Source organism: Ranitomeya variabilis, chromosome 2 (assembly GCF_051348905.1).
Source record: "Ranitomeya variabilis isolate aRanVar5 chromosome 2, aRanVar5.hap1, whole genome shotgun sequence".
NCBI lineage: Eukaryota > Metazoa > Chordata > Amphibia > Anura > Dendrobatidae > Ranitomeya > Ranitomeya variabilis.
In genome coordinates, this window is record NC_135233.1 from 493,487,394 (window position 1) to 493,507,201 (window position 19,808).

The window sequence follows — 19,808 nt, forward strand, 5'->3', positions numbered from 1 at the left end:
AAAACTCACAGCTGGGGGCTGCAACCTTCACCTGTCGGCTTCAGCAAGGCTAGTTATCAAGAACAGAGTGATCCCTGTGCCATATTTATTTAAATAATTTAAAAAAACGGAGTGGGGTCCCCCCATTTTTGACAACCAACCCACCCTCAGGCTGGTAAGGGGCCATGGATATTGCCCCCCCCCCCCCCCAAGCCTAACAATAGCAGCCCGCAGCTGCCCAGAAAAAGCACATAAATTAGAAGCGCCAATCCGGGCGCTTTCCCACTTTCCCTGTAGCGCTGGCAAGTGGGGTGATAGATGTGGGGGGGGAGAGGCGTCTATAAGACGCCCCTGTTACTAACCCCATAGTCATATTGTATGGTAAACTTTATACCTCCGATCACAGCTGAGCGCTCACGGTGTCTTTTGACAGCGTGGGAACTGTGGCTCTCTGACCAGTGGGACACCCGGTGTTCGGGCAGTCGAACCTGAACAGTAACACAGACTTCCTGGTGAAGTCAGTGTTCGGTGACCGTGCCCGAACAGTAGGTGTTCGGCACGGACGCCAAACTTTACTTTTCGGGTTTGCCCATCTCTAGTTACCACTGTTTAGGGACATCAGGGGCTCTCCAAACGCAACATGGCGTCTGCTAATTATCCCAGCAAATTTTTTTTAATTTTTATTAAAAATGCTCTTGCCTTCCGAGCTGTGCACCCAAACAGATTTCCTCCACAAATAAGGTATTGGCGTGTTCAGGAGCAATTGCACAACAAGTTTTGGGGTCAATTTTCTCCTGTTAACCTTGTGAAAATAAAGTTTGAGTCTTAAGTAAAATTTTTGTGAAAAAAAAGTTAAATGTTAATTTTTTCCTTCCACATTGCTTCAGTTCCTGTGAAGCACCTGAATTGTTAAACTTCTTGCATCTTGAGGGGTGAAGATTTTAGAATGGTGTCACTTTGGGGTATTTTCTATCATACAGTGCCTTGCGAAAGTATTCAGCTCCCTGGAATATCATGCTTTAAAGATACCAAATGTAAATTTTTGGTGAAGAATCAACAAGTGGAACACAATTGTGAAGTTGAACGAAATTTATTGGTTATTTTAAATTTTTGTGGAAATTCAAAAACTGAAAAGTCGGGCGTGCAATATTATATTATATTTTTTGGTCCCCAAGATGACGCAAATTATACTAACTTAAAGACCTTCATGATGCAGCCAATCTTTCTTTTTGCGTTTTAAATTGTTCCCACCCTTATTCCCAGAGCTATAACTTTTTTTTATTTTTATGTCCACATACACATGAGGGATTGTTTTTTTGGAGGGACAAGTTGTACTTTTGAATGACTCCATTCATTTTACCACATCGTGTACTGGAAAATGGGAAAAAGGAGATTTTGTGTACTCACCGTGAAATCTTTTTCTCCGAGCCAATCATTGGGGGACACAGGACCATGGGTGTTATGCTGCTGCCACTAGGAGGACACTAAGTAAACACAGAAAGAATAGCTCCTCCCCTGCAGTATACACCCTCCTGCTGGCTCTCCGGGAACCAGTTCGGTAACAAAGCAGGAGCTTAATATTTAACAAGGATGAACTATGTCAAAACCAAGTCAACTCAAAACAAAACCAAAGCAAATAGGCTAACAGGGTGGGTGCTGTGTCCCCCAATGATTGGCTCAGAGAAAAAGATTTTACGGTAAGTACACAAAAATCTCCTTTTCTCCTACGCCTCATTGGGGGACACAGGACCATGGGACATCCTAAAGCAGTCCCTGGGTGGGAAACAATTAACTGCAATTGCTGCTTGTACCCACAAGTTACATATGCGGCACTGCCGCCTGCAAAATTCGTCTGCCGACTGTCGCATCTGCCGAGGCCGGAGAGTAAATATGGTAATGTTTTGTAAAGGTATGCAGACTGGACCAAGTCGCAGCCTTACAAACTGGTGCTGCCGAATCTTGGTGCCAGATGGCCCACTGACTGAGTGGAGTGAGCCTTAATCCCTGCTGAGACAGGAAGACCTCTGACTCGGTAGGACTCTTGAATAGCCGAACGGATCCATTTGGCTATTGTCGCCTTGGAAGCAGGAAATCCTTTCCTCGGTTCTTCCGGGAGCACGAATATGGCATCTGACCTGCGGAAAGACGCTGTCCGCGAGATGTATCTCCTAAGAGCGCTCACTAAATCCAGTGTGTGAAGGGCCTTCTCGATGCGATGGACTGGTGCCGGACAGAGTGACGGTAAAACAAATCTTCTCATTGATATGAAAACAGGATACAACTTTCGGCAGAAAAGACGGGGATGTCCTCAAAACCACCCTATCCTGATGAAAATTCAGGAACGGAACTTGAGAGGACAGAGCCGCCAACTCGGAGACTCGTCCAATAGAGGTGACCGCAACTAGAAAAGCAACTTTCCATGAAAGAAGAGACAGGGAAACCTCCTGTAGAGGTTCGAAAGGAGCCTGTTGCAAAACTCTGAGGACCAGATTAAGATCCCATGGTTCCAACGGCATCCTATAGGGGGGCGCCCGATGGGAGACTCCCTGAATAAACGTCTTGACCTGTAATCTGTTGGCAATCCTGCGTTGGAAGAGAACAGACAGGGCTGAGATCTGCCCCTTGAGAGAACTAAGGGCGAGACCAAGTCCAAACCCGTTTATGAGACCTGGAGAATGGAATGGATGGAAAAATGTAGAGGAGAACGTTCTCGGTCGCTACACCATGAAAAGGAAGTCTTCCAAGTGAGATGATAGATACACATAGACGTAGGCTTCCTAGCGCTGATCATGGTAGCTATGACTTCTGGAGAGAAACCTGCCTGGGTTAGGACCCAGGACTCAGCCATGCCGGCAAACACAGGGCCTCTGAGTTCTGTTGGCAAAAGGGGCCTTGAGATAGCAGATCTGCGCGATTCGGTAATCGCCTGGGAACATCGGCAACTAGTTGAACTAATTCCGCGTACCACGCCCGGTGCGGCCAATCTGGCACAATCCGGATTACCGGTACCCTCTCCGGTCTGATTTTCTTGATAACTCTCGGCAGGAGAGGAAGCGGGGGAAATATGTACGGAAGCCGAAAATGCCACAAGAGCGTCTGCCCTGATGGCTGCCGGATCGTGGGACCGAGCCATGAAGTCTGGAACCTTGCAATTCAGCCGTGAGTCCATCAGATCCACGTCCGGGGTTCCCCAACGACAGCAGATCTAGTGGAAGATCTCCGGATGGAGAGACCACTCCCCGGAGTCGAGGCATTGCTGACTGAAAGTCTGCTTCCCAATTGTCCACTCCCGGGATGTGAACCGCAGAGATCATTGAGCGGTTTTCCTTGGCCCATCGGAGGATGTGGCCTACCTCTGTCATGGCCGCCCTGCTGCGGGTTCCGCCTTGGCGGTTGATGTATGCCACTGCAGTGGCGTTGTCGGACTGAATCCTGATTGGGCGACCTGCTAGGAAGGGATGGAGCAGGAGAAGTGCCAGCCTGATCGCCCGGATTTCAAAGATGTTGATTGGAAGGCGTGATTCCTGGGGGGACCAGCAGCCCTGAGCAGTGTGTTGAAGGAACACCGCTCCCCAGCCTAGAAGACTGGCGTCTGTCGTCACAACCAGCTAGTGTACTGGTAGAAAAGACTTCCATTGATTCAGGGAGGATTTCAATGTCCACCACCTGAGAGACTGACTCGCTGGGGAAGGAGGAACAGACGGTCTAGGGAGAACAGGTTCCAGTCCCAAACAGCCAGGAGGGCATGCTGTAGAGGACGGAGGTGTAGTTGGCCAAATGGAACTGCCTCCATAGCTGCTACCATCCTGCCGAGGACTCTCATACTGAAGCACAGAGTGAGAGCGAGGTTGAGAGAGCTTCTGAGCTTCTCGCTGTAACACTGAGATCTTTTACGGGGGAAGAACAACCAACCCCCGGGACAAGTCGAGTATCATTCCTAGAAAGGAAATTCGCTGAGCCGGCACTGGGGAAGATTTTTTGAAGTTGATCTTCCAACCCAGGCGAGAAAGGGTATCTATTGTGATGGCCACGGCTTCCTTGCAGAAGCGAAAAGAGGGACCTTTGATGAGGATATTGTCTAAATACGGGAACTCCACCACTCCTCGGGTGTGGAGTATGGCCACGGCAGCCGCCATGACCATGGTGAATACCCTGGGAGCAGTGGCGAGGCCGAAAGACAGAGCAACGAATTGGAAGTGATCTTCCTGAACTGCGAAGCGAAGAAACCTTTGGTGAGAAGGTAAAATAGGAATGTGGAGGTATGCGCCCTGGATGTCTATAGACGCCAGGAACTCGCCTTTTTCCATGAGGCGATGACAGAACGAAACGATTCCATCCGGAACCGTCGCACCCTGACGAACTTGTTCAGCAGCTTAAGGTCCATTATGGGCCGTACTGTACTGTCCTTCTTTGGAACAATGAAGAGGTTTGAATAAAAACCTTGAAACCTTTCGCTTTGAGGGACCGGAATAATCACTCTGTCTTCTCTCAGAGAGCTTATAGCTTTGAAGAACTCTGATGCTTTTGCCCTGGGAGGAGGAGAAGACAGAAAAAAACGGTTTGGGGGACGAGATAAGAGATCTAGCCTGTATCCGGAGGACACTAGATCACGGACCCACTCGTCGTGAACGACCGAGAGACACGCGGCACTGAAAGAAAGCAGGCGGAAGCCTACTTTGAGGGTGTCCCCCGGATACCGCAGGTAGTCATTGTGTGGAAGGTCTGCCCGTTCTGGTGCCTCTGGATCCCGGCTGCCTTGACCTGCCTCTCCATGAAGGGGAAGGCTTAAAAAAGAGGCCTGTGAACCTCTGTCTCCGCGTTGTGCCCGGCCGAAACCGGGAGATGTGGAATTAGAGGACCAGTTTGAGTTGTAACGAAAAAAAAATAAAAAAAATCGGGACCGAGCCTGTGGTTGCAGGTTCCGAAAAGGCTGAGAGGGTCTCTATTGTGGAAGAAGTTTTACTCTTCCCTCCAGTGGCGTCAGAAATTAACTGGTCGAGCTTTTCGCCAAAAAGGCGACCGCTCTGATATGGGAGAGAAGTCAATGACTTTTTGGAAGTAGAATCCGCACGCCAGTCCCTGAGCCATAAGGACCTCCGGATGGTGATGGCATTTGCTGCTGCTTGGGAAGTGCAGTCGGCGGCATCCAGGGACGCGGTTACTACAAAATCTCCAGCTCTGGCTATCTGAGTAGCGAGGTCTGCTATCTCGGGGGGGGAAGATCGGTATCCAGTACTGCTGAAGACAAGACCTCAGCCCAGTGGGTCATAGCCTTAGCCACCCATGTAGCGACAAAAGATGGAAAGAGTGCTGCCTCTGAGGCTTCAAAAGCTGAACGCGCCATATTGTTGATCTGACGATCGGTTGGATTGTTAATAGAGGCGCCCTTCCGAGGAGGATAAAACAGATTTCGTAGCCAGGCGCGATACCGGAGGATCTACCAGGGGAGACTGTGACCAATCTTTTCTTAGATCCTGGGCAAAGGGATATTAGGACTCCATGGGCTTCTGCCCTGTGAATCGTTTATCTGGACGGATTCTGTGAGATTCTACAATTTGCTTAAACTCGGGATGAGTGGCGAACACTCTGTGAGCTCGTTTGGTCCTTTTAAAGGACACGGCATGATCCGTTTTAGATAAGGGTTCCTCCTCAAGTCTCAAAGCCTTATTCACTGACTCAATTAGAGAGTCGAGAGTCTCCTGAACTTGATGAAATTCCTGATCTAGGGACGTGTCAGAATCGTCCTCTGAAACAGGTTCTCTACTAGCCCCATTGAAGGGGAGCGAGAAGTGGAGCTCTCAGAACCCGAAAACCGGTGATGGTCTGGGGATATGGCATGAGTCCTTTTCCTGGAAGAGTGAGAACTCCTTGGCAAGGTACGACCCCTGGAGTACGAGGGGTTCTGACCATCGGAAGCGTCGTCCGTATTAGTGCCCTGGTTAGAGGAAGGGTCTCGGAATGATTCTAACGCTTTTGCCAGGGATGCCATAGACCGGGAAAGGGAGGTAGCCCACTCAGGGGGACTAGGCTCGCTGGGTTCAGTATCAGCAACAGGAGGTTCCTGAGCCATCACCGGTTCATAAGCTGTGCATAATGCAGTATTGTGACCCCAGGGTAATGATCTCTTACAAGAGGTACATGCAGTGAAAAATACAGTGTGGGTTTTCCCAGACTTTTTGTGAGGCTTTGGTTGAGACATAGTAAAGCCTGGAGGAAAGCGCTTACTAGCAGGGGAAGGGTTAAGCTATGTTTCTGAAGCTTACCCATGGTCCTGTGTCTTGAGTCCCCAGGGGAGGTCCGCAGTGTGATGCCACGGGAGTTATGCACAGGAATCGCTAATCCTGAAGGCTGTGATTGAAAATGCTGGAGCAGCGCTGCAGCATCAGCCCTGTGGGTGTACCAAGATGGCCGCCGAGATCAGGAAGTGAAAGTCTCTCTCAGGGAACGAGAAGCGCCAGAAAGAGTGGGCAGCGGTAACTGCCAGTGGGCGTGGCCAAAACTCCGGCCTGTATGAGAGGGAAAAGCCGGGGGCTAAATTTTAAACCTGCGGTTACAGCCGGCAGTGCCGCGAACGCTATTAGCGCCATTCTTAAGCCACACTCTCTGAAGGAATTGCCGCACTGCAGACCACCCACGGACCCGGGCTTTAAGGTGCAGACCTCCCATACCCCGGGGAACAGGACCCCCCAGCGCCTCGGCCCCCGCAGTGTACTCATGGTAGATGCGGTGGGCCGGTGCTCAATCCACCGTCGCCAGTCAGGGAGGGGGTGGAGAGCTTCTGCCGCCATGCGTCATCCGCTATATCAGTGGTGATGCAGAGGGACGCCATTCATAATATGTCCGGCTATGCACCTGGCTGGCTCCTGGAGAGGTAGATGGAGGGCTACTCCATGTGGTCGCCTGCTATGGAGGAAGGGGGGGGGGGGGGGGGGAGAGAGAGAGATCGGAACGCGAAGGAACTGTCGCCCGCAAGATGAGCTCAGGGCTGGCATCCAACGTTGCAGGAAAGGATACGGGAGGGACGCTCCACGTACTTGCCTGTTGATGGTTCAGGGGAGATCGGAGCCTAGAAAGGATCCGTCGCCCCCATTCGCTCCGCTAAAGGAAAACATAGAACAAAAAATAAAAAATTAAAATAAAAACGGTGGGGTCTGAAAGCAGACCCTAAGCAAGAACTGGTTCACTGAGAGCCAGCAGGAGGGTGTATACTGTATTCACTCCGTTAAATAAAAAATAAAAATTTACAGAAAATTTAAATAAAAATATTGGGGTCTAGAAATGGACCCAAGTGCCTCCTACAGACACTAAGCAAGAACTGGGAAATTGTAGCCAGTGAAGGGGTGTATACTGCAGAGGAGGAGTTAATCTTTCTGTTTACTTAGTGTCCTCCTAGTGGCAGCAGCATAACACCCATGGTCCTGTGTCCCCCAATGAGGCGTAGGAGAAAAATTCAAATGGGGAGAAATTGTGAAAAAAAAGAACGCAAATCTGACTTTTTGGTAAATGTTTTTCCGGTGTACATTTTATGGTAAAAATCTTGTAATATGATTCTGTGTCAGTACAATTACAGAAATATCAAACTTTTATTTTTTTTTATTTTAGTGGTAAAAAAACAAAACAAAAAAAAACTAGTTGCGTTGCCATTTTCCGAGATCCGTAATATTTTCATTTTTCGGTGGATGGATCTGTGGGACGGCTTATTTTTTGCAGGTGAGACGCTGTTTTTGTTGTTACCGTTATGGGATGAATGCGACTTTGATCGCTTGTTACAGCAATTTTGTGAAATTGCAGGGGCCAAACAAAAATCCAAAAACAAACCAAAACTTAATTTTGGTGTTCTTGGAAGTTTTTCATTTACACAGTGTTTACTAGTGTTGAGCATTCCGATACTGCAAGTATCGGGTATCGGCCGATACTTGCTGTATCGGAATTCCGATACCGAGATCCGATATTTTTGTGATATCGGGTATCGGTATCGAAACAACATTAATGTAAAAATGTATAAAAGAGAGAATTAAAATAAAAAATATTGCTATACTCACCTCTCCGACGCAGCCTGCACCTTACCGAGGGAAGCGGCAGCGTTCTTTGTTTAAAATTTGCGCTTTTCTTTCCTTTACGTGAGTCCCGGCTTGTGATTGGTTGCGTGCCGCCCATGTGACCGGGACGCAACCAATCACAGCAAGCCGTGACGTAATTTCAGGTCCTTCAGGATTTTAAAATTACGTTCCGGCGTTGTGATTGGTTGCGTCGCAGTCACATGGGAGACGCAACCAATCACAGCAAGCCGTGACGTAATTTCAGGTCCTTAAGGATTTTAAAATTACGTCCCGGCTTTGTGATTGGTTGCGTCGCAGTCACATGGGAGACGCAACCAATCACAAGCCGTGACGTCACGGGAGGCTGGACACGCGCGCATTTTAAAATGGGCGCGTGTCCAGCCTCCCGTGACGTCCCGGCTTGTGATTGGTTGCGCCGCGATCAACCAATCACAAGCCGGGAGGCTGGACACGCGCCCATTTTAAAATTTTAAAATGCGCGCGTGTCCAGCCTCCCGGCTTGTGATTGGTTGACCGCGGCGCAACCAATCACAAGCCGGGACGACACGGGAGGCTGGACACGCGCCCATTTTAAAAAGCGCGCGTGTCCAGCCTCCCGTGACGTCACGGCTTGTGATTGGTTAATGGCGGCCATGTTGCCGGGACGCGGACCAATCACAGCAAGCCGTGACGTAATTTCGTCACGGCTTGCTGTGATTGGTCCGCGTCCCGGCAACATGGCGCCGTGACCAATCATAAGCCGGGACGTCACTGGAGGCTGGACACGCGCGCTTTTTAAAATGGGCGCGTGTCCAGCCTCCCGTGACGTCCCGGCTTGTGATTGGTTAATGGCGGCCATGTTGCCGGGACGCGGACCAATCACAGCAAGCCGTGACGTAATTTCGTCACGGCTTGCTGTGATTGGTCCGCGTCCCGGCAACATGGCCGCCCTGACCAATCACAAGCCGGGACTTCACGTAACCAAGTAAAAGCGCGAATTTTAAACAAACAACGCTGCCGGTTCCCTCGCTGAGGTCCAGGCTGCGTCGGAGAGGTGAGTATAGCGATATTTTTTATTTTAATTCTTTTACACATTTATATGGATCCCAGGGCCTGAAGGAGAGTTTCCTCTACTTCAGACCCTGGGAACCATCAGGAATACCGTCCGATACTTGGGTCCCATTGACTTGTATTGGTATCGGGTATCGGTATCGGATTGGATCCGATACTTTGCCGGTATCGGCCGATACTTTCCGATACCGATACTTTCAAGTATCGGACGGTATCGCTCAACACTAGTGTTTACCAATCGGTTTAAATTATTTTGATAGAACGGAGCTTTCTGAACGTAGCAATACCAGAAACAGAGGCGATTTGATTTTTTGTGTTTTTGATTTAAGATTTTTTTTTTTTCTTGAAATGTCCCCTGTCTGCTAATAACTGCATATATTTATCATATTAGATGAACTGACTGACCCAACCTGTGAGAGCCTGCACCAACACTGGGAGGTTAGGCAGTCAAGCTAAAACACAAATTCAACAGACCCGCTGTCATGAGAGCCAATTTTATACAAATGGAACCAATGCAATGTAAAGTGTTTGACAAGGGTCCGTTCTAGAGCCGCTCCTCCACCCAGTGTGGAATATGCACCTAAAAAGGACACTCCAGGACTAAAAGCAACAGGCTGACAGCAGCTTACATGGTCCCTCATGATAGAGGAGCGTTAGCCTTACCCTCATTGGCATCCACGTCCATTTTGTCTTCCTGGTTGACTGTGCTCGATTCAAATAGTCCCTGTTTGCCGGAGTCCTCCTCCTCAGAATCTGTGCTCTCTTCGCTGTCTGTGCTTCCTGAGCTAGAATGACAATGGACAGATTCTGAGATTAACCCCTTCCCGACCAGGCAATATCCCATTTTAGACAGTTCATTTTCCCTCCCTTGCTCCAAAGGGCAATAACTAATGTCAATATAGCAGTATGAACATTTTTTAAAGAGCAGTGAAATTGCACAATGGTCGTGCAACACCTCTAAGGGTTTCATTTTTTTTGTCGATTGAAGGCTGTTAAGTGGCGAGCTGTTTTTATTGATACCAGTTTGACGTAGACATGATGTTTTGATGGCTTTTTATAGCATTTTTCAGCAACGTTGCAGCGACTCAAAAACTGCAATTCTGCGGTTTTAATTTTTTTCTCTCGTCAGGCCATTTACTGAGTGAATACATTTTATAGGGTCTGCAATAGATGTGTATTTTTTTGTTTAAATATGGGAAAATTACTTTACTGTGTAGTTTTTTTTTTTTTGTTTTGTTTTTAAAGAAGGGCCATAAACCTGTGACAGGCTAATAGCTTATACTATATATTGCAGTATATTGTAAAAATCACCGCCAACTAGCATAACTGATCTGCTCACTTAGGCTACTTTCACACTAGCGTCGTGCACTGCAAGTCGCTATGCATCGTTTTGTAGAAAAAACGCATCCTGCAAAAGTGCTTGCAGGATGCGTTTTCTCCATTGACTTGCATTAGCGACGCATTGCCACACGTCGCAACCGTCGTGCGACGCTTGCGTCGGACCGTCGCCACCAAAAAAGGTTGCATGTAACGTTTTTTGGTGCGTCGTCTGCAGCATTTCCGACCGCGCATGTGCGGCCAGAACTCCGCCCCCGCCTCCCCGCACCTCACAATGGGGCAGCGGATGTGTTGAAAAACAGCATCCGCTGCCACCGTTGTGCGGTGCATTCACTGCTAGCGTCGGTGCGCCGCAACGTTGCATAGCGACGTGCACTGCACAACGCTAGTGTGAAAGTAGCCTTAGCTGCAAGGCAGGATTGAAGCAGGAGGCAAAAAAAAAAAAAAAAAGGCACCAAACAGGTTTTTTTCCTGCTCAAGATTCATTTGTAAACCCATTGTGCTCAGTCACTGCTTTATAGGACACTGAAGCAGAGTCTGCACAGTCCTGTACTGACAAGAGGGACAACCTTGGATGTGCAGGTTGTGCTGTAAAGGGCATCCAAATGAGGATCCAACAGCTGGAGAAACTCTGCAGTAAGAGGTAACAGACAAGGTGTATTACGTACTAGAGACTAGACTACTGCCACCTGAACTGCATGTGAACACTGCAGAAGTGTGCAAGAAATGTTTCAGGCCCTATCAATTCTGAATAGTTTTGCCTCATCCGAATTCCAGGGAAGGGTAAAGAGACCAATGTGGGGCTTCACAAAAGCTCTGACAAAGCCAACACTATATTGTGTGTAAGGGCATCACAATGCTAAAGCCCTCTTGCCAGCATTTCTACAGGAGTCCCATAATGTGGTGAACCATCTAGAACTCTTACGGCGACTATAATGCGGACAAAAGCTTCCTTGGGATGGAAGACTAAGCTTGGGAGTAGAGATGGGAGAACCCGAACAGTAAAGTTCGGCGTCTGTACCGAGCACCTACTGTTTGGGCATGGACACCGAACACGGACTTCATCACGATGTCCGTATTACTGCTCGGGCTTGGCTGCCCGAACACCGGGTGTTTGTCATGCGCATGCTGTCTGATCATCCCCGCCGGTTAGAGAACCGCAGTTCCCACACTGTCAAAAGTCAGCTGTGATCGGACGTATAAAAGTTTACCTCCAGTCACTGGTGTCAACAGATGGGACTACAAAAGTGTGTTTTTGTTTTATTTTTAATAAAGGACTTTATTCTGGCGGTGTCTTTATTTACATATAAATATAGGATTAGCCATGATAGGTGTCTTATAGACGCTTCTCCATTACTAAGCCGTGGGCTGGATGTGATCTGACAATACAAAGGCGACATCAACGCCACAATCATGAACCCCACTTTATTTAAATAATTAAAAGATACGGTGTGGGGACCCCTCTATTCTTGATAACCAGCCTTGTTGAGGCTGGCAGCTGAGGGTTGCAGCCCTCAGGTGTGAGTTTTGTCTTGCTGGTTATCAAAATACAGGGGAACCTACATTGTTTTTTTCCCAATTATTTACAGCACAGGAGGCGGCTAATGATTACACCCATCAGCTGCTCCTACTCTCACTGTTATTAGCAGCAGCAGGTTTCGGATGATGAGAGCTGTAGTCCCATCCGCGGACACCACTGACCGGAGGGTAAGCTTTGTACCTCCGATCACCACTGAGAGCTCACACTGTCTTGACAGCGTGGGAACCGCGGCTGACTGGCCGGGATGATTTCACCGCCGATCAGAAGCGGTGTTTGCTGCGCTGTCATGCACATGACAGCGTGGCGAAAAGGAGATTTTTGTGTACTCACCGTACAATCTTTCTCCGAGCCACTCATTGGGGGACACAGGACCATGGGTGTTATGCTGCTGCCACTAGGAGGACACTAAGCAAACAGAAAGATTAACTCCTCCTCTGCAATATACACCCCTTCACTGGCTACAATTTCCCAGTTCGGTAGTAAAGCAGTAGGAGCATGAACAATGACAACCTATGTCAAAACCAAAGAAGTAACAACAAGCCAAACAGGCTAACAGGGTGGGTGCTGTGTCCCCCAATGAGTGGCTCGGAGAAAAAGATTTTACGGTGAGTACACAAAAATCTCCTTTTCTCCTTCGCCTCATTGGGGGACACAGGACCATGGGACGTACCAAAGCAGTCCCTGGGTGGGGAGCAATATGCTAATACCCCATGTACCACTGACTTACGGCTACGGAACTGGTCGCTTGCAGAATGCGCCTGCCAAGGGCGGCGTCTGCAGAAGAGAGAGAATGAATGTGGTAATGTTTGGTGAAAGTGTGCAAACTGGACCATGTCGCAGCCTTGCAGACCTGCTGTGCCGACGCCTGGTGCCGAATGGCCCACGAGGCGCCCACCGACCGAGTAGAATGGGCCTTGATCCCAGCCGGGATAGGCACACTCCGAACACGATAGGATTCTAGAATGGCTGATCGAATCCACTTAGCTAGCGTAGCTTTGGAAGCGGGAGAACCCTTCCTGGACCCTTCTGGAAGTACAAACAGGACATCCGACGTGCGGAAGGGAGCCGTCCTCGAGACGTACCGACGAAGAGCCCTCACCACATCAAGAGTGTGCAGAGCCTTTTCAATGCGATGGACTGGAGCTGGACAGAAGGAAGGCAAAACAATCTCCTCATTGAGGTGGAAAGGAGAAACGACCTTGGGAAGAAAAGCAGGAGAGGTTCTCAATACTGCCTTGTCCGGCTGAAAAATTAGAAACGGAGGGCGGCAGGAAAGTGCCGCTAGCTCCGAGACCCGTCTGATGGACGTAATAGCCACTAGGAAAACTACCTTCCAAGAAAGGAAGGTCATGGAAACGTCAGATAGCGGTTCAAAGGGAGTCTCTTGAAGAGCTCCGAGAACCAAATTAAGATCCCACGGATCCAAAGGCATTTTGTAGGGAGGCGCTACACAGGAAACTCCCTGGAAAAAAGTCCTGACCGGCAATCTATTGGCGATTTTTCGCTGGAAGAGCACTGACAATGCCGAAACCTGACCTTTGAGGGAACTGAGAGCAAATCCCGAGTCCAGGCCAGATTGGAGAAACTCCAATATGGCAGGGACAGAAAATACTAGGGGAGATCGCCCCTGTGTGTCGCACCATGAGAAGAAAATTCGCCAGGTACAGTGATAACTGCGCATGGATACGGGCTTCCGAGCCCTGATCATGGTGGAAGACACCTTGGGGGAGAAACCCGCTTGGCCTAGAATCCAGGATTCAACAGCCAGGCCGTCAAAGATAGGGCCCCTGAGTTCTGGTGGTAAATTGGGCCCTGTGAAAGGAGATCCACGCGATCTGGAAGACGCCAGGGGGCGTCGGCGACCAGCTGAACCAGTTCCGCATACCATGCCCAACGCGACCAATCCGGCGCGACGAGGATCACTGGTACCCCCTCTGCTCTGATCTTCTTGATGACTCTCAGCAGCAGGGGAAGAGGGGGAAAAATGTAAGGGAGGCGGAATTGGCACCAAGGCAAGACCAGGGCGTCCACTCCGAGGGCCCGTGGGTCGAGGGACCGCGCTAAGAATTGTGGAACCTTGTTGTTCATTCTGGATGCCATGAGATCCACATCCGGGGTCCCCCAGTGATGACAAATCTGCTGGAAAACCTCCGGGTGAAGGGACCACTCGCCGGAAGCGAGACCCTGGCGGCTGAGGAAGTCCGCCGCCCAATTCTCCACACCTGGAATGTGGATCGCTGAGATGGGCGAATGGTTGGACTCGGCCCAACGAAGAATGTGTGACCACCGTCCCTGAGCTGTGTGATGGTTGAAAACCGCCCCCCAGCCTATGAGGCTGGCATCGGTGGTCACCACCAGCCACTGCACTGGGAGAAAAGACCTTCCTTGGGCTAGGGAGGACTTCAGCGTCCACCACCTGAGGGTCTTCCTGACCCGTGGGGACAGGAGGAATCGGCGGTCGAGGGAGAATGGATTGCCGTCCCATGCCGAGAGCAGCGCATGTTGTAGGGGACGGAGATGAAATTGCGCGAATGGAACCGCTTCCATGGCAGCTACCATCTGCCCGAGAACGCGCATGCTGAATCGAATGGAGTGGGAGACTGGGCGGGAAAGGCCCTGAGCTCCCCGCTGCAAGGCCAAGACCTTGTCTAGAGGGAGGATGACCAGACCGCGAGAAGTGTCCAGTGTCATCCCAAGAAAAGAGATCCGTTGTGCCGGAACTGGAGAGGATTTTTGGAAGTTTATCTTCCAACCCAGGCGAGAGAGAGTATCCACCGTGAGAAAGACGGACTCCTCGCAGGCTAGGTAAGAAGAACCCTTTATCAGCAGGTCGTCCAGGTACGGCAGTACGACAACTCCCCTGGAATGAAGAATGGCCATGGCAGCCGCCATGACCTTTGTAAAGACTCTTGGAGCGGTGGCGAGACCGAAGGGCAAGGCCACGAATTGGAAATGTTCTTCGCGAAATGCGAAGCGGAGGAACTGTTGGTGCGGAGGAAATATTGGTATGTGAAGGTAAGCATCCTTGATGTCTATGGACGCCAGGAATTCTCCTTTTTCCATAGACGCGACCACAGAACGGAGGGATTCCATTCTGAAGTGTCGGATTTTGACGAATTTGTTTAGGAGTTTGAGGTCTAGGATCGGGCGTAGCGATCCGTCCTTTTTGGGGACCACAAATAGATTCGAATAGAAACCCTTGAATCTTTGTTCTAGGGGGACCGGAATGATTACCCCGTCCTTTTGTAGAGCCCGTATTGCCTGGAGGAACGCTGTGGCCTTTGACCTTTGAGGGCAAGACTGGAAGAAACGCATGAGTGGAGGGGAGGAAAATTCTATTTTGTATCCGGTGGACACCAGGTTCCCTGACCCATCCGTCGGAAACGACTGAGAGCCAGGCTTGACGGAACAAGAGCAGGCGTCCGCCTACTTTGTTGGTGCCCTCCGGATGATGCAAGGAGTCATTGAGAGGATCTATGGGATGTGGATCCCTTAGACCCGTGTGGTCTTGGTCTGGGTTTCCAGTTACGGTTTGGTCTGTAAGAGACCTGGGCGCCTCGGCCACCGCGCGAACCGCGTCCTGATGCGGAGGCAGAGGATGTAGAAGACCAGTTGGCATTGTGACGAAAAGGCCGAAATGGAGGTTGCTGTTGGTACCGAAAAGGCCGGGTAGGCTTTTGCTGGGGGAGAAATTTACTTTTCCCTCCGGTGGCATCCGAGATCATCTGGTCTAGTTTTTCTCCAAATAACCGACCAGCCTGGTAAGGCAGGGCTGTCAAAGAACGCTTGGAAGCCGAATCTGCTCTCCAATCCCTGAGCCACAGGGCTCTCCTGATGGAGATTGCATTGGCGGCTGCCTGTGCGGCGCAATTAGCTGCGTCTATTGAGGCGCTGACCATGAAGTCCCCGGCCTGGGCTATCTGGTTAGCCAGATTGATGGCTTCTGGAGATAAGTCACTAACTTGGATGGTCGAGGAAAGTGTCTCGGTCCAAGAGACCATAGCCTTAGCCACCCAAGAGGCAGCGAAGGAAGGGAAGAGAGGCTCCTGTGGCCTCAAAGACGGAGCGAGCCAGATAGTCAATCTGGCGGTCAGAGGGGTTCTTAACGGAGGAACCGTCCGAGAGAGACAGGATGGTTTTTGACGCGAGATGTGACACAGCCGGGTCCACTGAAGGGGACTGCAGCCAGTCCTTGATCAGATCCCGAGAAAAAGAATATTTGGCCTCGATGGACTTTTGCCCTATGAAGCGTTTATCTGGACGGTCTCTATGTTTTTGTACAATCTCCTTAAACTCAGGGTGAGTGACAAAAACCTTTTGAACACGTTTTGTCTTTTTGAATGACACCGCATGTTCGGGTGCGGATACGGAGTCCTCAGTCACCTTCAAGGTCTGGTTGACTGCCTCGATGAGAGAGTCGAGAGACTCTTGGGAGGGAGAGGATTCCTGAAAGTAGGAATTGTCGGACTCATATTCAGAGTCGTTTGGGGAAGGGGACCGGGAACCGTACCGTCGTCTGAATCCTCCGCGGTCTGACTTGGAGGGGGGCCCCGGAGGGAATCAATTGCCCTGACCAGGGAAGCCACGGACCGTGACAGAGTAGCTGCCCACTCCGGGGGACTAGGCTCTACAGGATCGACGGCTGCGGCCTCGGCGGCGATATCGGCGGCGGCGGGAGGTGGCTGCACAGAGGCTGTGACACAATCCGCACACAGCGGGCTACTGTAAGCTCGGGGCAGCGCCGTATTGCAAGTGGCACAAACAGTGAAAAACACTGTGTGCTTCTTGTTACCCTTTTTGGTCTCCTTGGATTGAGACAGTGTCTTTTAGAGACAGAGTGGGGTAGTGTGCAGGGAAAGGGTTAAGCTTTCTTGAAGCAGCTTACCCACGATCCTGTGTCTGTGTCCCTGGGGAGGAATGAGCCGTGGCGGTTCTTGGGCTGCAGGTGGAAGCGTGTGCCACCTTGCAGAGAAGAAGAAATATGGCCCCCGAGAACTGCAGGGCGCCTCTCGTCCCAGACGAGAAGCGCCGAAAAGGGGGGCGGGGTTTTGCGGCCGTGGGAGGTACCTGCCCACTGAGGCCTACTCGGGCCGAAAAGCCGGGGACTAAATTTTCGGCCTGCCCGGCGATGTGCGGCGGTGAGGCCGCAAAGAGCGTCGCTGACAGCGCAGGTCCCCGACCGCCGGCGCCTCTCCCCAGGGACTCCCGCAGGTAACGCTGGCGCCCCCCTGAGCTTCGGGGGGCAGGAGGGATGTACTTACAGTGCCCTCCGGTAGCCGGTCCCCCTGTCAGCTGAGCGCTGCACTTCCTCCCATTCAGATCCTCTTCAGCTCGCCTTCTGAAGATGTTGCAGGGCCTTGGAATATCCCTGTGCAACGCCATAGTGGGCCTTTTCTGTGGGGCCCCCGGAGAGGTACATCAGAGCGGACTCTGTGCTCGCCGCAGCAGGGGGGAAGGGAGATCGGGACCAAGTGGGAACCGTCGCCCCGTAAAATTGGCGTGCTCCAGCGTCGCAGGAGAGGGACGGGGAGGTATACTCGCCGTGCTCGCCTGTTGCTGGTTCGGGGGAGAGCGGGCCCTATAAAAAAGGGATCCGTCGCCCCCTTCACTCCGTTAAATAAAAAATAAAAATTTACAGAAAATTAAAATAAAAATATTGGGGTCTAGAAATGGACCCAAGTGCCTCCTACAGACACTAAGCAAGAACTGGGAAATTGTAGCCAGTGAAGGGGTGTATACTGCAGAGGAGGAGTTAATCTTTCTGTTTGCTTAGTGTCCTCCTAGTGGCAGCAGCATAACACCCATGGTCCTGTGTCACCCAATGAGGCGTAGGAGAAAACCGGATGTTCGGGACCTACATTCAAGTGAATGGGGTCTGGGTACTGTTCTGGTACCCGAACTTTGTGTAACTGTTTGGCCAAACCCGCCAGACCCAAACATCCAGGTGTCTGCCCATCTCTACTTGGGAGAGAACTAAATGCACTTAAGCTCATAATAAAAAGGTAGCAGGTAAAGGGTCTAAATCTGAGTGGTGGTCTAATAGAAATGGATAGAGGGAACCAGCATGAAGAAAAAAAGCATGAAGGGACGAGACCTTGAGAGTGCCTTGATAAATGGGAGAATCTGTAATTGAGGAGGTTGGTGTTGACAAAAAAAAAAAAAAAAAAATTTCCACTATAGCACCTGATAAAGCAATCTAGTGTAAAGCCTCCTAATGGCAGGGTATAACCACAATACTGTGTTCCCAAATTATATTAATGGAAAGTAAGGTATCCCCCAGCTTGTACATACTTCTAACCACAAGTCTAGAGACATCATCATGCAGGACAGCGATTGACCAAAAAAATCAGCAGAGGATACAATGGAAATAGTAGTAATATTTTTTGCAGCATTATTTGAGCTTTGGAAAATCCTACAAAAAGATTGCTGCTCTTTTGGCCCCCATCAATTGAACAGAGGTCCCAGGTTACGTTGTATGTGTGAGAAGAGCTCTGCCAGGCCACGAATGACCGTGATCACTCAACTAGATGTGAACATAACCCTAGTCTGATGTACACAGCTTTTGCAGAACTTGTCCTAAAGAGGACTTGTCCTTTTCAATAATCCATTACACTACACTGGGAATACCTGGATCTTCTTTGTGTATCTTGTGTGAAGGCGAGGTTCTTCTCCTCCCAGATGTCTTCCTCGTCAGATCCTCCATCATCAAACTGTTGTATCCTTTCCTTGCAGCAAGCTTCAAACAAGGCTATATTTGCCTAATAAAATAAAATTACTTTTTGTTACATTGATATCCATCTAGTAACTGTGTGCAATAAAGAATTTTATGTCATTTATATTTTTGGCCAGCAAGCCTTGTTCACCATCAGATCTTTACCAGCTGGCCTACCTAGAATACTTGCACTTAGGTCATGTCTGCGCTGCCCTATGTACCCATAGATAAGTTTTATAGCTCTGAAATTAGAAATATTTCTAAAACCTTATTTTGAACTGAATATCATTAGCTGTAGTTTTCTTGCATTAAGTTTAACATAATAAAAATTCTATAAATACAGAAATGTGCTGTGGACAACAAAGAAATGGAGTTCCCTACACAAGACTCAACCAATGACGTGACGACAAAACGCAAAATCCACAAAGCAAACAATGAGCAAATGGATCATTACAGCCTGTACAGTTTACTTACGCTCTCATTTGCGTTAAGAGAGAAGTTTATGTCCGACACACGGTCAAATGAAACACTGTAATAAAAAAGAAAAATATGCACAAAAGAGGATATGTAAAAACATTCAAAAGGTTTGGTTGTGGAGAGGGTCATTATGGGCATAATATTTGCCACACTGCTGCTCTATGCAACCATTTGTCAAGTGGCATAGTTAAAAGGGTTTTTCTGGGAATCAGTTTCTTCAACCTATCAGCATAAGTAACGTTAAAACAAAACAAAACAGCTGTGAATCACTCTCCACTGCTCCGGTGATTCCACTCCATGTCTACACTGGTCTGTTTGAGGTCATGACTAGTCACTGAGGTCAGATCAGTGAGGAGAGTCATGCAGGCCAGAACGGCTGCTCCGCTCCAGTACTTGTGTGGCTGTAGCGGTAACATCACTGTTGCAGCACGTAAAAACACCAGACAGTGGTGGAGAGGCATGTCTAGATCAGCCGAGGCGAGGGCAAGTACCGTAAACTTATTTAAAGGGGTTTCTAAAGAATAAATTCACTGGGCAGGGCAGAGAGAAGTACGCCTGCACAGGAGCGTGAAGGGGGAATACTGTGTGGCTGATGTAGGACACTTTATCCACATGAAGCAGCGAAGGAGGATGGCATCCCAAGAAGAGAGGA

The 19,808-nt window shown here is 49.6% G+C and overlaps 1 protein-coding gene across 15 annotated transcripts in view; it reads right to left on the minus strand.

The window, feature by feature from the left end:
• PPP6R3 (protein phosphatase 6 regulatory subunit 3) overlaps window positions 1-19,808 on the minus strand; it is a 165,797-nt gene that overhangs the window by 15,742 nt on the left and 130,247 nt on the right. For 11 of the 15 annotated variants that reach the window (XM_077287983.1, XM_077287988.1, XM_077287987.1 and 8 more), the window contains 3 exons: window positions 19,154-19,208; window positions 18,595-18,725; window positions 9,753-9,874 (listed from right to left, as the gene is read on the minus strand). In XM_077287983.1, the coding sequence (XP_077144098.1) occupies window positions 9,753-9,874; window positions 18,595-18,725; window positions 19,154-19,208 (308 nt within the window). The remainder of the gene's footprint in view (window positions 1-9,752; window positions 9,875-18,594; window positions 18,726-19,153; window positions 19,209-19,808) is intronic. The other 4 variants (XM_077287993.1, XM_077287992.1, XM_077287991.1 and 1 more) reach the window with 1 other exon arrangement.